The 14,348-nt window shown below is 31.7% G+C and overlaps 2 protein-coding genes across 2 annotated transcripts in view; both read left to right on the top strand.

Annotated features, from left to right (window-relative positions):
- LOC134242872 (serine/threonine-protein kinase SBK1-like) overlaps positions 1–14,348 on the top strand; it is a 444,928-nt gene that overhangs the window by 123,864 nt on the left and 306,716 nt on the right. The gene's annotated exons all lie outside the window — the stretch shown is intronic.
- LOC134242867 (suppressor of cytokine signaling 2-like) lies at positions 1,052–2,282 on the top strand. The gene has a single exon (XM_062725029.1). The coding sequence runs from the start codon at positions 1,205–1,207 to the stop codon at positions 2,024–2,026; it is 822 nt and encodes a 273-aa protein (XP_062581013.1). The 5' UTR covers positions 1,052–1,204; the 3' UTR covers positions 2,027–2,282.

Here is a 14,348-nt window from a genome sequence, read left to right as displayed (position 1 = left end):
AGTTTTTACGACATAAATAGATTTTTCTGAGAAAGCGGAGTACAGAACGCATAACGTTAACGGCCCCCCTTTTCAGGCGGTGGTGCTGGGGGGGGGGTCTTCAGTTCCTTTGAACGATGGTTATCGAACTATATTTGTGAATAAACAAAAAAAAATCACTTCCAAGGCGGTTGGAAAAAATCACAATATTAATGTTTTCACAGGGATTTTAAATTCAGTAGAAAAAATATTGTCTTTAAGTTTTATAAAAATGCAGTTTTCTGCAAAATGTAATAGTTTACATAAATGTATTGTGGTCGTAAAAATCCCCTTTGAATTTGTAAAATAATTAATAATCCATCATTTGTAATGAGAGGTTGTTTTAATTAGTTACAGTTCAGCGACAGCTAGGTACATGTAAATGAATACGTCTAAATCCTACTTGGTAAAAACTTAACCTTTATAGTGTGGATTAAACTTGGATAGCAAGGTGACAACGTTTTCGCAAAATCAAGATCTTAAGCTTGCTGGAGATTTCGGAGAATGGATCGAGCGTACCAGCTAAAACGGTGAAGAAAGTTCTGTTTTTAAGAAAAGAAAATAATGTAGTTTCTAAAAAGACAGTATATATGCATTACTTTATGACTTTGGTCATGACTTACAAGCACGGCATGCCCTTTGCACGATGGAGTAAAGGGGGGGGGGGGGTATTATATCCCATTCCCGACACAAAAGGGGACCTACAATCTTCCTCTGGCTTATTTTTGAGAGGGGCGGGGAGGGGGGGGTTGAAAGTGGTAAATCCACCGTAGCGTAAATGATGCATTCAAATTTTTTCCCCAAAAAACAACAGATAAAACATGACACATCAAATCAATACAATTTATCAATAGGCTTTTTTTTTAAAAATTGAACAAATGCTATTCCTGATAAAGTAAACTTGTGTATGTGTGTATATATCTCTTATCGACCTGCGCGGGTCTTTATCGCAAGAATGAGAGGGCGGAAAGCACCTAAATCTATAAATAGATATCTAACGTTTTCTAGGAACTGAGCTTTAAGCAGATTTCTGGAAATAATGTCGACATTGTATATTATAGTAGTGTATACTTGGAAATCAGTATTTATACTTGATAAACGGAGTTGTGTGAAATGGACGGTCATTTGCTTGCTAGCTTTACTACAGAAGACGTTTATGAAACCGATTTAGTTAATAGTAACGGTGATGAAGATAACTATTATGAATGGCAAGCCCCATAATGAAATCCAAAGGCTGCCAGATAACATGACCATTTGCGATGACCCATTACGTGGTCAAGCGGATTATTCCAAATCCAAATGTCTAATGGCAGAAGGAGTTTTGTCTTCAATCAATTTTACAAGTGGACCAAATGAAAGTAAAACTGTGGCCGTAATAGGAAAAAATGAAGACACTCGAAAGTGTAAGGAATGTAGCACAGCTCGAGAAGATGAGAGGGAGCCCGCTTATTACTGTGCAAAGGATATGGTGATTCAGATTAGTACTACTTGTTCACTTCTACAGACAGGGTGGTATTACGAAAATTTCTCAAGTCAGGAGGCCAAAAGTTTATTACGAAAGGAACCAGTGGGAACATTTTTAATAAGGGACAGTTCGGATCCAAAATACTTATATTCTCTTAGTGTCAAAACATCCAGGGGGACCACGAGCGTTAGGATTCTTTATCACAAGGGACAATTTCAATTGGACAGTGACGAAAGGATTAGTGCAAAAATGCCTAAATTTGACAGTGCGGTGCGTTTGGTGGATTTTTATGCGCGTTTGACCAGCATGGGACGAAGTTATGTATGTCGTTGGTTAGAAAGCTCGGGAAGAAAGGATTTACCAATAGTATTACAAAAACCTAAATCTAACTGTGTGGTGGATTTAAAACAACTGTGTCGTTTATCAATAAATAGAAGTTTACCGAAAACTCTGAGTAGGTCAAAAGTGTTGAATTATGTGGATAAATTACCCGTTCCTAAGCCAATCAAGAACTATCTGAAGGAATATCCTTATATACATTGACTTGTATTGACTTATTTCTTAAAATAACCGGGTAATACACATGTTCGTGTACCATGGCAGCTCCAATGTTTTTCATATGCATTGGTTACATATAAAACACTAACTACCTCGATATTTGTGTAGCAGTATTTATTTAATTTATTTATTTGATTTTTTTCATTTATGTTATAAATTCGGGTGCTATTGACGCTTTTTTGTGTTGATAATCCATACTTGTTGAAATGATATAATTAAACTAGAAACTTGAAATAGACCATATGTACTTGTTCGTGTTTTAACCAAGGATTTGAGATTTATTTTAGTTCATTCGGGTTTTATTTAAATGAAAAAGAATTAAATGACCCACAGGGATCTACGAAATTGCATGCAAGAACTTCCTTGTCGATGTTTTTGGAATTTCAGGGGGCTTTAATTTTTTTTTTTTAAATTAAAAAAAAAATCGATTCACAACAATTTAGCCTGTGCCGTGTATTTATTGCTTATGCAAAATGACATATCACTATTTGAAAAAAAAATCCAGTATTTTGATCAAATATTTTTTTTTTCAATTGAGAATTTCCATATTGAATTGCCGTTGGTGTTTGTTGGATACTCGTACAATATATAATATTCCATTCACAAACGCAATTTAGCATTTAATATATGCTAGCTATGATTTAGTATTTAGATGAGTTACAATTTAACTACTGTATATACATTCCATTCATTTATTTAAACCTCATCTGACAGAGTGACACGTTTGCGGCAATTTATTAAACAATTTCAAAACATTACTGTACATAAATATTTTGGAAAAGTAAAATGTTATTTATCAAAGTTGATAAATATAACTTCCGAAATTTTCAAAACTGTCAGATCTAAATAATGAGATATAGAGAAAGAGAAGTTTTTAAGACATGCTGGGCAAATATAATTTCCTAATAAGTATTGTCATCAAAGGGTTCATTGAGAATTAAAGTTGCACCTATTTACATTGTATTTCCACGAAATTGACACATCAGCTGTTCGTCTTACGAAATTCATAAAATACACCTTTATGTATTGATTATTTGACGTGATCTTTCCTATCGCCAGATTTATATCAACTGCGTGGTGGTGTGTGCATTCACTACTTGTAAGTAATTGGCAAAGTTCACACACGACATGAATTTTGCGGTTTTCATTGTCACAATAGATTTTCTCGTGCATGGAATGCAAGTTAAACTTCCGTACTTTCTTCAAAAGACGATCGCATATCAGTCTATCACTTTTTGAAAAATCAGGCCAAGTTGCGTCATTTACACCCAAGTGCAAACGGACGAGGGACCGGAAGTAAGGATGATATCCGGATGTTGTCTTGCACAACAGGCCCTTTTTCAGGTCCAATTTTTACATTTATTTTCTAGGTGTGTTACCTCTCCCAAAATTGGGATCGTGCTTAATAGAGACACAAATCTATGTACTTTTCATACCTAGACTTGCTCAAGTCTCTATGTTTTAGTGCTCTCTTTCATACTTTTTGATAATGTCAAACATAGATAGCATTTTGATAACATTTAACTATGACAGAGAGCAGAGGACAGCAATACAAATAAGAACAAAGAATTTGTAAAACTATTTATAAAAAATAAACAATAAAAACATAGAGACTTGAGCAAGTCTATTTTAATACCGTACGTGATGTGTACGTAAATGAACACTTTTTTTAATTGAGGAATTCGTATGACAAGGAAAGATATATGCAGAGCTGGTTATGACCCGATCACAAGGTCAAAAATTATATAAATTTGTATTCATTGAAAATCGTTGCACCAAATAGCACTATAGTTACGGCTGATAATTAGCATCCGTAGGAAATAACATTTAATGAGTTCTCGCTAACTTTGAATTTCAAAAGTTTTGAAAATGCATTGATGTATTAAAACCTTTTTTTTTTTTTAAAAAAGAGTTTAAAAGAAAAGATGATATATATATAAACAATATCATTTTTTGAAATATCTGTCTTTGAGAAAATGTTGCCGGAAATCGTATGATGTGTCTGAAGGAATTCAGTGCGTATGTTATAACCTTACAATGTACTTTTATGAAATGGATTGTGGTTTTAAAGTGCCTGTTTCCTAAAAAGCGTTTTAGCCTATAATAATGTCATTAATATAAATTGAAAAGGACATTGTGTGTTTTTTTAGGAGGAAAAGATAGCATAAATAGTTCCAGAAAAGAAAATGAAAAAGAGTAGGGAATTTTCTTAAAATGCAGTTGTCATTTAGTAAAGTCTTTGATAAAAAAGAAAATAATTTTCAGGAAGTGCTACTTCTACTTTCGCTTTTATTTCTCGGTGCAAAGACCTTAAAACCATTTCGCATGCTTATCATAAGATTGTGCTTAGCTCTGCAACAAATCATATTGATTTGTAGTTTTGTTTCTAGGCAACAAAATGTTTTTTCATATATTTTTTTTTAATTCAGTAAGTGTGCGTCACCTGTGGGACCCTGTCATCAATCAAGTGTGTCTATTTATTCATATGCTCGATTTTTTTTCTTTGGTCGTGCGTAATAACTTTCATTCAATATTTCTTAAAAGAGGCGTGTTTCATAAAAGGCATAACATGCTGTAGGCAATTAAATACAAGAGAGGACCAGTTTATATTCTATAGCTGCATGTTTCTCTCGGGATCTCCATCATCATTTTAATGACAAATAAAAACAAAAATTGTCACCCGAGTCTTATAGGAGTAAAACTATCAAAATTCTTTTGATGTTGATCAATGTTGCGCACGAATTATTATATTGCCAAGAAAATGAAATGAATTAAAATAAAAAAAAAAAACCCTGCTATTATGAAAAAGGAGAGAAAAAAAACGTGCAGTCACACGTGAACATGCTGGTTCTTTATCATTTCAAGATATAACTATTTTCATAAATTCATTACGAGAAAAGAGTTAAAATTTACTTATTTAAATAGTATGCAATAAATCTTTTCACGAAAATAAAAACATTCGTGAAACACACGTGCATACACTGTATATGCATACGATTTAAATTTAAATTTGGTGGACGTGGGTTGTTCAATTTCTACGCTTTGCTGACGGCCGTTGCATAAAATAAAATATTTTCCTCCTCTATAATTAAAGATTTTCTTTTCTGTTTTCCCCACATGATATCGATCCTTTGATTTGCAAAGATGATGAAAATGTTAATGCAATAAAAAATATATTAATTATATGGTTTAAGTTGTAGAAAAAAAAAAACTCGTAGAAGCCATCTTTTTATACTTTTTTATGCATAAAAGGAACTTTATCTAGCTACACAGAAGTCAAGTATATTTCCAAAATATTGTGTATATCGAATGCCACAAAACCACTTGACCTTCAAGAGGATGTTATGTTGTTTACAACCAAGCACAAGTCGAAAAATCGACTTATTTAACAGACTGAATATTTAAGTCGTATAAAATTCAATTCCGTCTTTTTAAAAAACAATTCAATAAAATTTTAAAAGTACAAAACTTGGATTACATTTACTATTTCGAAATTTAGTTTATTTTCAATTTTTTAATCACCCATGGTAATATACAAGTAATGAATATTTTTGTGACAAATACTTCGAAACAATAAACTTTGTCTAGTACATGCATACAATAGCATTGTGGCAACGCACTTTGAAAAAATTACGCACTTTGAAAAAAAATTTCAAAGTGCGTTAAAATTGGGACAAAATAATGCATATATTTGTACCCTTGGAGATTATATAGAGGAAAACTTTTTAAAAAAAATAAATAAATGAGCAAAAAACGTTCGATCATAGCAAGTATTTGTTAGTATGAAAACAATGAAGTCAGTATGTGAATTTCCAGTACCCATGTACAGGTCCTTGACGTTTCTCTCCCATGATAGAAATATCACAGTCATACTTATTATAAAACAGTGATATTTTTAAAGAAAACTGGGGAGGGGACACCACTAGTCTGGTTTCCTGTCCCTTGGCTTGCCTTGTGATGTTCTTATGTGGCTTGTGTAGAGTATGCCCTATCCACCCCCACCTTCTCTGCATCATTTCTGCTTTTATATGGGATTTGTTGGTTCTTTGCCACAGATTGGTGCTACTTATTTTGTCGGGCCATCTAATCTGGAGGATACGTCTCAGACAAGAGTTGACGTTGTGTACATGTGCAGTATTAGGTCTTGACAAGGATGACCCAGGGAGCCAGACTAACGCACCCCATCTCGTCCATACGTGTTTGTATTTACTGCACTTTTTCAGATGTTTGTCTTTAATGTCTTACATAAAACAAAGTGTATTCATGTTAAAGACTCTTGGAAAACATGAGAACACAGGTACATGTGGACAGGACCCCCCCCCAATATTCGACCCCCGGGATTATTTATTATTTGACATTTTTTCCATAAATTATATTTATTACTCTTATTCATCATGTGAACATTAACGAAAAAAAACTTAAAATAATCGCTCCACAAAAAATAACCCATTATTACATTATAAGATGAGAAATGCTTTGTGAAAAATAAAGGAGTAATTTCTTCCAGTGCATCCATGCATACTCTTCTTCAAATTTCGAACTGCCTAGAAATATATTTGTTCTTCTAAATAATCTGTAAGAGTAACCACAAATTTCGTCATTGATATGTTTAATTTTCTCTTGTACAATTACACCAACTAAAGATCGGGATGGGAGGGACGTGTTTTTGACATGTAGATTAGTCTCGACCGGGTTTCTACAAAAAACAACATTCATTTTAATGATTTTATATATTCACACCGGTTTAAATATGTTCTTTACATGACGTCTATGTAGATTTTTATGCTTCTTAGAAAAGGGGGAAAATACAACGTAGTAATACATATGAAATATAATCCAATAAATGAAAGATAAAGCTGACAAACTTGACACGCATCATCGAAATACTTTGGGTCAATCTCACTTTTTCGAAAATGGACAACTAGGTTCTTGGACATTGACCAACGTTAATATTTGTCCTTAGTACAGTTGTACTTGTCTCCGTTGGTATTATACAAGTGACCTATTAGTTAAAAGACGATTTTTTGAAAACGACCTTTGTTTGTTTCACCTCTGGCGGTCTTTTGTAAGCACACTCAATGATCCTTGTCTTAAACAAAATTACTGTAAATTTCTGCGATTTTTTAACTGTTAATTTCAGTCAATAAAATTTCCATTGATATACAAATGTCTACACACAATGTATTATTATATGCATATTGCTAAAGGACGCTTAAATCGCCCTTTTCACAAGCATGTTGCTCTATAAGTCGATGATTGGCATTTATATACATGTATCAGCCATTCAGTGTCTACAGCTGCCTACAAAGAGTGTCGGTAAAACTGCAAGGTCTGCAGGTTTTGAATCAGCCTCTTGACAGTTTTTGTAAGAGCAGGCAATGCACTTTCCAAAAAAAAAAATTCTTGGAATAATTATCCTCAAATAGTTTGATGCATAGCTAAGGGTTGCATTAAACTGATTTTTATCTTAAATGAAAAAAAACTCTTACGTTAGCAATTATAAATTTTCATCAAGGCATAAACCTTAGAACAATAAAACATCTGGAAAAGTGAAGAAAAGTGAATTGAACTAACGACTTCATGTATAGCAAGAGTTACATTTAATTTCAAATTTTCTATCAAAATATTTTAATATGTAGAATTATAATTTTGCAAGAAGATATTTTTTTCAGCCGTATTAGTAAAGAAGCAATAACTAGAGGTTAATGTAATTTGCGCATGTTTCTTGTTACATGTATTTTTTGTTTACATGCATATGCCTCTCATTGATGTACATGTACCATATCATATATTTGTTTTTCACAACTACATATGTCTATATGACGACTAAATTTTAAATACTGTACCACATGCACCATTCATTGTTGTTTGAAACTTAATAGTCCAGTCAATGAACGACAGAATTTGCAAAACCTAAAACAAATTGCAAAAGAATGTTTAACACTATATTTAATTAATATATTAAGTAATTATTGCAGGGGAAAAAGTCGCAATTTGTATATCAAGGGGAAAGTGATTTTTATGGATCTTAAAATATAACATATGATGTCACCGATCGCGAGAAAATGTCACATAAATGATGGACATACATAAAAGCTGTGCTCTTTGAAACTGATCTAATGTGATGAAACAAGACATGAAGTAGGTTTACAAGCTTACAGACTTTAAGTAAACTCATTACAACTTTATATTTTTTTTTCAAATCTCGACAATTTAGAATATTGATATGACCTTTTTGCACTCCATAAACAAAGTATCGTGTTTTAAAGTTCAACAATTAATACACCGTTTTGAGGCGTTTTCACAATAAAATAGGATACAGATATAGGCTGAATGATGCTGTTAAAATTTGTAGATCTTTCAATTTAAGATAAGAGTACTACCACCATAATTATCATAATTATAAAGTAGTAAATGACATTATATACCTGGTACTAGGTGTCTAAATACAGCGAAATTTAAAGGATTTACGTAGTAAAGAAGAATGAATTGTAATGGGAGTGAAAATGTAAAAAATAATTCAATATTTTACAAATTAGTATCTGTTTGGGCTTTATAAACCTATAAATTAGTGGATATATACAGAAACAGTCATTACCAATATTAATATATGAATTTGTTCGACTTTTATATATTTATCATAAGTATGCAAAATGCATCAATTTGTTTACTTTTGCAAATTCTGAATCCTTTATATAGCATGTTTAACTGTGACAATATCAATGTGTAATTTACATGTATTGGGAGAGAGCGTTATAAGTATTCAGTACTTGTGCTCAAACCCTTTGTAATTGTATTACAATAAAATATGTTCAAACCAAACAGTCATTATTTCGATCTTCGGGGGGGGGGATTTTTAATTTACTGTATAATCAGTGCTTTTAAATATTTTTGCGATCAGTTTGATTTAATCCGAAAAAAAGGAAACAATAAAAAATAAATACATATACAAAGTAAATATATATATATCAACATTTTTCTTTTGTTCAAAGTCGCAAATATTTTCTTTTAAAACTTTTGACACGCAAGAAGACGGATATACGGTACGATGTTTAAAGTACATAAAAGAAATATTCTTCACTAGTGTAAGTATTTTTAAAAATTCAGAAAATCAACATACTATAAATAAAATTTGAAAATTTTATAAAATTATTAAAACATACTCATGTCTATGGTTTTAAAAAATATTGATTATTGACAATGCGGAATTCTACCGATATTTTCCTTCGGGTTATCTCTGACAAAAAAGTCAAAATAAGATTACAAATTTGTTGCACATCAATGATAGATCCAGAGGGATGGGGGTGGGGGTTGTTGGTTCCGGTGGTTGGATCCCCCCCATTTTTGCAGTGAGAGAGACAGAGGGAGATGTTTTTATGTAACAAAGGTATTTTACATCTTATATTTTGAATAAAATAAGCATACTGTACATGTTGTTCAAACTCTGTCTTTTGTGCTCGCTAAAAGATAAAGTTTCCCAGTTTTGTAGGTGTCCATTCACTAGCCATATCAAAAATGCTTTTTTACACCATGTTAGATAATTTTTAATTTTAATGTACATTTGTACACAGAACTCTCCAAGCTAAGTGATGAATTGTTATAAGTATCGTTGCTTGGAGGGCTCCAACTGGTCAACGTCTAATCATCAGAAGAAAATAAATTTTAAGAATTTATTCATACAAGTTCAAATTTGTGTGTAGTGCCACTGGCTATCACAGCAATGCCACTCAAAATGTTGAAAATGCCCACCAAAGGCATAGATATCTGTACATTTTTAAAATTCTTTTTTTCTGTATTTTTTAAATATTTTTTTTATTTCTATGACACTGATGTATATAAATGTTAGGGTCTGTTATTTTCTTGAGTTTTTTATGTATTGTAATATTGAATTTGAATGATCATGAAAATAAAGATTGAAAAGAGAACCCTAGTGACGGAGTTAGCGTACGTTGGGGGAAATGACACAGGCGTGATACACGTTCTATTAAGTGGTATTATATGAGCCAAGTCACAGTATCTTTTTGTTAATATCACTAAAAACAATGTTCAAGTTTGTGTAATAAACAAAAAAGAAATCAAAATATAATTTGAAGAGAAACGCGGGGCGTTTTCCGCTTATTTGGACGGAGTTTGGGTACTCCTGGATAATGTGACTATACTGAGCTGTCGTACCTTTTTTTTATTTTGCACAGAGTCAAGGTAAACACATCGATAAAACGTAAACAATCAGCAACATATGAGCAAAATACCCTTCCAAAGCTTTGGTTTTCTTTGTAAAACCATAATTCTAATTAATATGTTGAATATGAGTATCATGTTTTAAATAATTTACGTGTAAGTTTCCTTATGGGAGATATGCGTTAGTGCTATGAAGGCATTGAAACATAATGAGTTTTCTCTAATACTTTTAATAGCTGCGTGTCGAAATAAAGTAGATAGGAATAATATCTTTAAAAAAGTTATTGAATTAAGATAGAATATTTTTATTTACATAATATTTAGCAGATAATCTTCCGTCGTCATGTTGGTTGTTATCATGACGTCATATTCTGTATTGCATATGGAGGCCACATTACGCTATAATGAATTTTGTTTAACAAAAATTTAGATAATTCGCAGAAAATTATTATACAGTAACTCATCAATGGCGAATTTTTAGAGATTAATAACAATACATAAATAAAACTTTCTATGCATTTATTTCTTCTTTTGCAATTTGTTTCGGGTCCTGTCGTTCATTGACTGGACTAGAAGTTTAACTTAATTGGACAATAAGGCTTAAATGTCATGTATATTGACCCAAAGTATGATAAGTACCGTGGACTAACATTCGATGCTCTCGATCCGTTTTCTGAAAACAGTCGACCCTCTTTGCGTTTCTTGACCACATGCCAGAAAGGTTAAAGGGTCGGCGAGATGAATGACCTACAAAACGCAAATTGATTCAAAGATATTTTTAAAAAAAGCGAAGGAAATTTAATACAGCATAGATACATGTATAAATATGCAATCCAGTCTTTCCCTCTCTTTTTCCTGATGACCCAATTCTTGATAAAGGACACAGAGCTTATAAGATCATGCAACAGTTCCCTATTGTGCAAGAATAGTATGTGAATTTACTTACCTTGTCATTCATCATCAGGTGCCTGTGCTTGTCATTGGTATAATTTGCAAAGTTATTTTGTTAAAACATTTAGATTGTTCATACAAGTACTCTGAAGTTGATATTAAAAAGAAGAATGAGTTTCTAATTGACAAAACGTATGTGGTTTTTGGAGACCGAGTCTTCTAACAATATATTGGAATTCCCATGGGTACCAATTGCGCCCGGCTAGTAGCAGATTAATTTTTGTATTCATAGGAATCAGGCTTTGTCCAAAATCTTATACGCAAAGAGATAAAAACTCTTGCTGTGGAATTCAACTCGACTTTTATATACGGTATATCGACAATGTACATGTACTATCAATTAACAATGGTTATTTCCATTCTTACATCGTTACGATATATCCCGGTTAGCTTGAGATAAAAGATACCACAGAGTCTGACGTAATTTTATGTTTTATATTTGGATATGTTACTTGAAAAGCTTTATGACAAACCTGATGATTTTAACTTTTAAATCGTCAACTTCCCTTACTTATGCAGCAATATGCTAGTACCTTCCTTACCTGTATACGTAGTTTATATATCTCAGTTGATTCGATACACAAGAACATGCTCTACGTATGTGCAATTTCTAAAATGAGGTAAATTATTGAAAGATAAGTTGCTAAAATAAGAATTTCATCAGTTTCATTTAAAGTTATCAGTTCTATGATACAACGACCTTGTCCGCAAATACAATTTTTCATTGAGTAAAATGCTGACTGACGTTTTTTCGTACTGTTAGGCCATGACACCCGATTTTACCTCTGATGTTTTCGAGTTTTTTTTTATGAAGAACCGTTTTGGTATTTACTGCCAAAAAGTGATATTCAAATAGGTGATATCACTTTTTCGAATATGTAATACTAGTATCACCTATAAGAAATGATAAGGTGAAATCATCTTTTCGAATAAGTGAAATTATATATTTAATTTGAAATGGTGATATCACTTATTCGAATGTGATATCGCCTATTCAAAAGGAAAACGGGATATCACCTTTTCGAATAGGTGATATCACTTATTCGAATGTGATATCACCTATTCAAAAGGAAAACGGGATATCACCTTTTCGAATAGGTGATATCACCAATTCAAATCAAAAAGGTGATATCACCTATTTGAATAGGTGATATAATCTTTTCAAACAGGTGATATCACCTATTCAAAATTTGAATAGGTGATATCACTTATTCAAAAAGATGATATCACCAATTCAAATAAAGGAGGTGTTTTCACCTATTTTAATAGGTGATATCACTTATTCGAATAGTGATATCACCTTCTCGAGTAGTTGATATCACCTATTCAAAATTCGAAAAGGTGATATCATTTATTCGAATAGGTGATCACCAACTGAATACAAGGTGATATCACCTTTTGGCAGTAAATACCAAAACAGGGCCTCATAGTTTTGTTTGTTGTAGTTTATTTGCTCAGTTTGTTTATTTGGAGGTAATCTTGGTATATATATATAACAAGATTCTTCATGCATCTGTTTATGTTCCAATTACATGTAATTTATCCAAGGAATCAAGTAATCCAATAATCGTTTCTGGATACGAAGTAATGATCATATTTTCAAGTGTCCTTATTTAAACAAACATCGACAAATAAAAAAAAAGAGAATGTATCATAATGTATGCATTTTTATGTTGGAAAGGCATTTGATATCTTTATTGACAGTTTTTATAAAGATATTAACCAATAATATGTAATTCTTACTTAATTTTTTTTAAATTAGTTCCTTGTGTAAAATCAACAGCAATAACGATGATGGGGCTTCCGGTTTTATTGTATTCATTAGAATACCCCAAGACGAAAATAAAAAAAAACATAAAATACATAGGTTTAAAATTAAAATAAATAAATAGTTGATTTACAGTTTAGAGAGAGAGAGAGAGAGAGAGAGAGAGAGAGAGAGAGAGGATTGAAAAAGACATGTTTACTCATCACAACTTCGTTTAAGCATCTTCTCAAAAGAAAAAAAAGAACAAGTGTTGATAAGTAAATGTAGTTTTTATTATCATTCAAAAAATCATTCCAATAAAGAGGCAAACAAGAGGGTAATGAAATTGATGATATTTCCCAGAATTTTATAAAAGATACGCAGTAGAACGATTTCCCCTATTTATTTTCTAAGGTTACCTAATTAAATTTGTTTATTTTCATGCAAATCTTAGCTATTAATCTATATCCATTCTCAATATACATTAACCGCATATTCTGTTGATGTGTTTGACATTTAAATGTTTAAAACTTTACATGTTATTACATACAAAATGCCATTGGTTTCAATTCTTTTGATTGAATACGAATCTCAAATCTTAAACTATAGATGAAGTTCGATTTCAAGTGTAACATTCAATGTGTTCTCAAAATTAGGTAAAGGGTAAGCTATATGATTGTGAAAAACAATTTCTTGAATTTTTGCGTTAAAATTTGAGAAACATTAGGATCAGAAATTTTAAAAGAGGATTTCTTGTTGGCGATTTAACAGACTTTTCTTCATATTTAGTAAAAGATTTCCCCCTATTAGTCAGTAATTAGATTGCAATGAAAAACTAACATACGCATTGTGTTGACTGACCATATGTTTTATTTCTTAAAAATTAAAACCGCAACATGAGGACTTGCAGATTTTATTTTAGAATAAATTTTGTTTGAAAGAACACAAGTTCAGCTATATAAACAAATGATTTAGAAAAATTGTTCGAAATTAACAGCCTTTAGAAATTGCCTAAATGACTGGATTCAGTGACCGAAAAAGATCGTATACTACGTAACGAGATCTGTACATACATAAGTGTGTTCTATACTAGACTAAATATATCTATATTAGGCTAAATATTTCTAGTCTAAATCTGAAGTCGGTGAAAAACCATCTTCGCTAGCCAAGGGTTTCCGATCCGATACCTAGTTGTAGAGTAAGTAACGGATCGGAAACCTTTGGCTAGCGAAAATGCTGAAAAACTGTGAATTTTTTTTAACGAAATGGAAAACATCCTATACAATGTCTAATCATTGATGTTTGGGGTAAGCATAAAGAGTGTAAAGTTACAGTATCCGACTTAATTGTTTATTTTTATTTCTTACCCAAATTACCATAACTGGAAGTTTTATTTTTATTTCTTACGTTGAATTTTATACCCAAATTACC

This window comes from Saccostrea cucullata, unplaced genomic scaffold, assembly GCF_032062105.1.
Source record: "Saccostrea cucullata isolate Sc308-1 unplaced genomic scaffold, CSIRO_AGI_Scuc_v1 ctg191, whole genome shotgun sequence".
Lineage (NCBI taxonomy): Eukaryota > Metazoa > Mollusca > Bivalvia > Ostreida > Ostreidae > Saccostrea > Saccostrea cuccullata.
The sequence above is the reverse complement of the archived record's forward strand: the minus strand, read 5'-3'. Positions and strand labels throughout refer to the sequence as shown.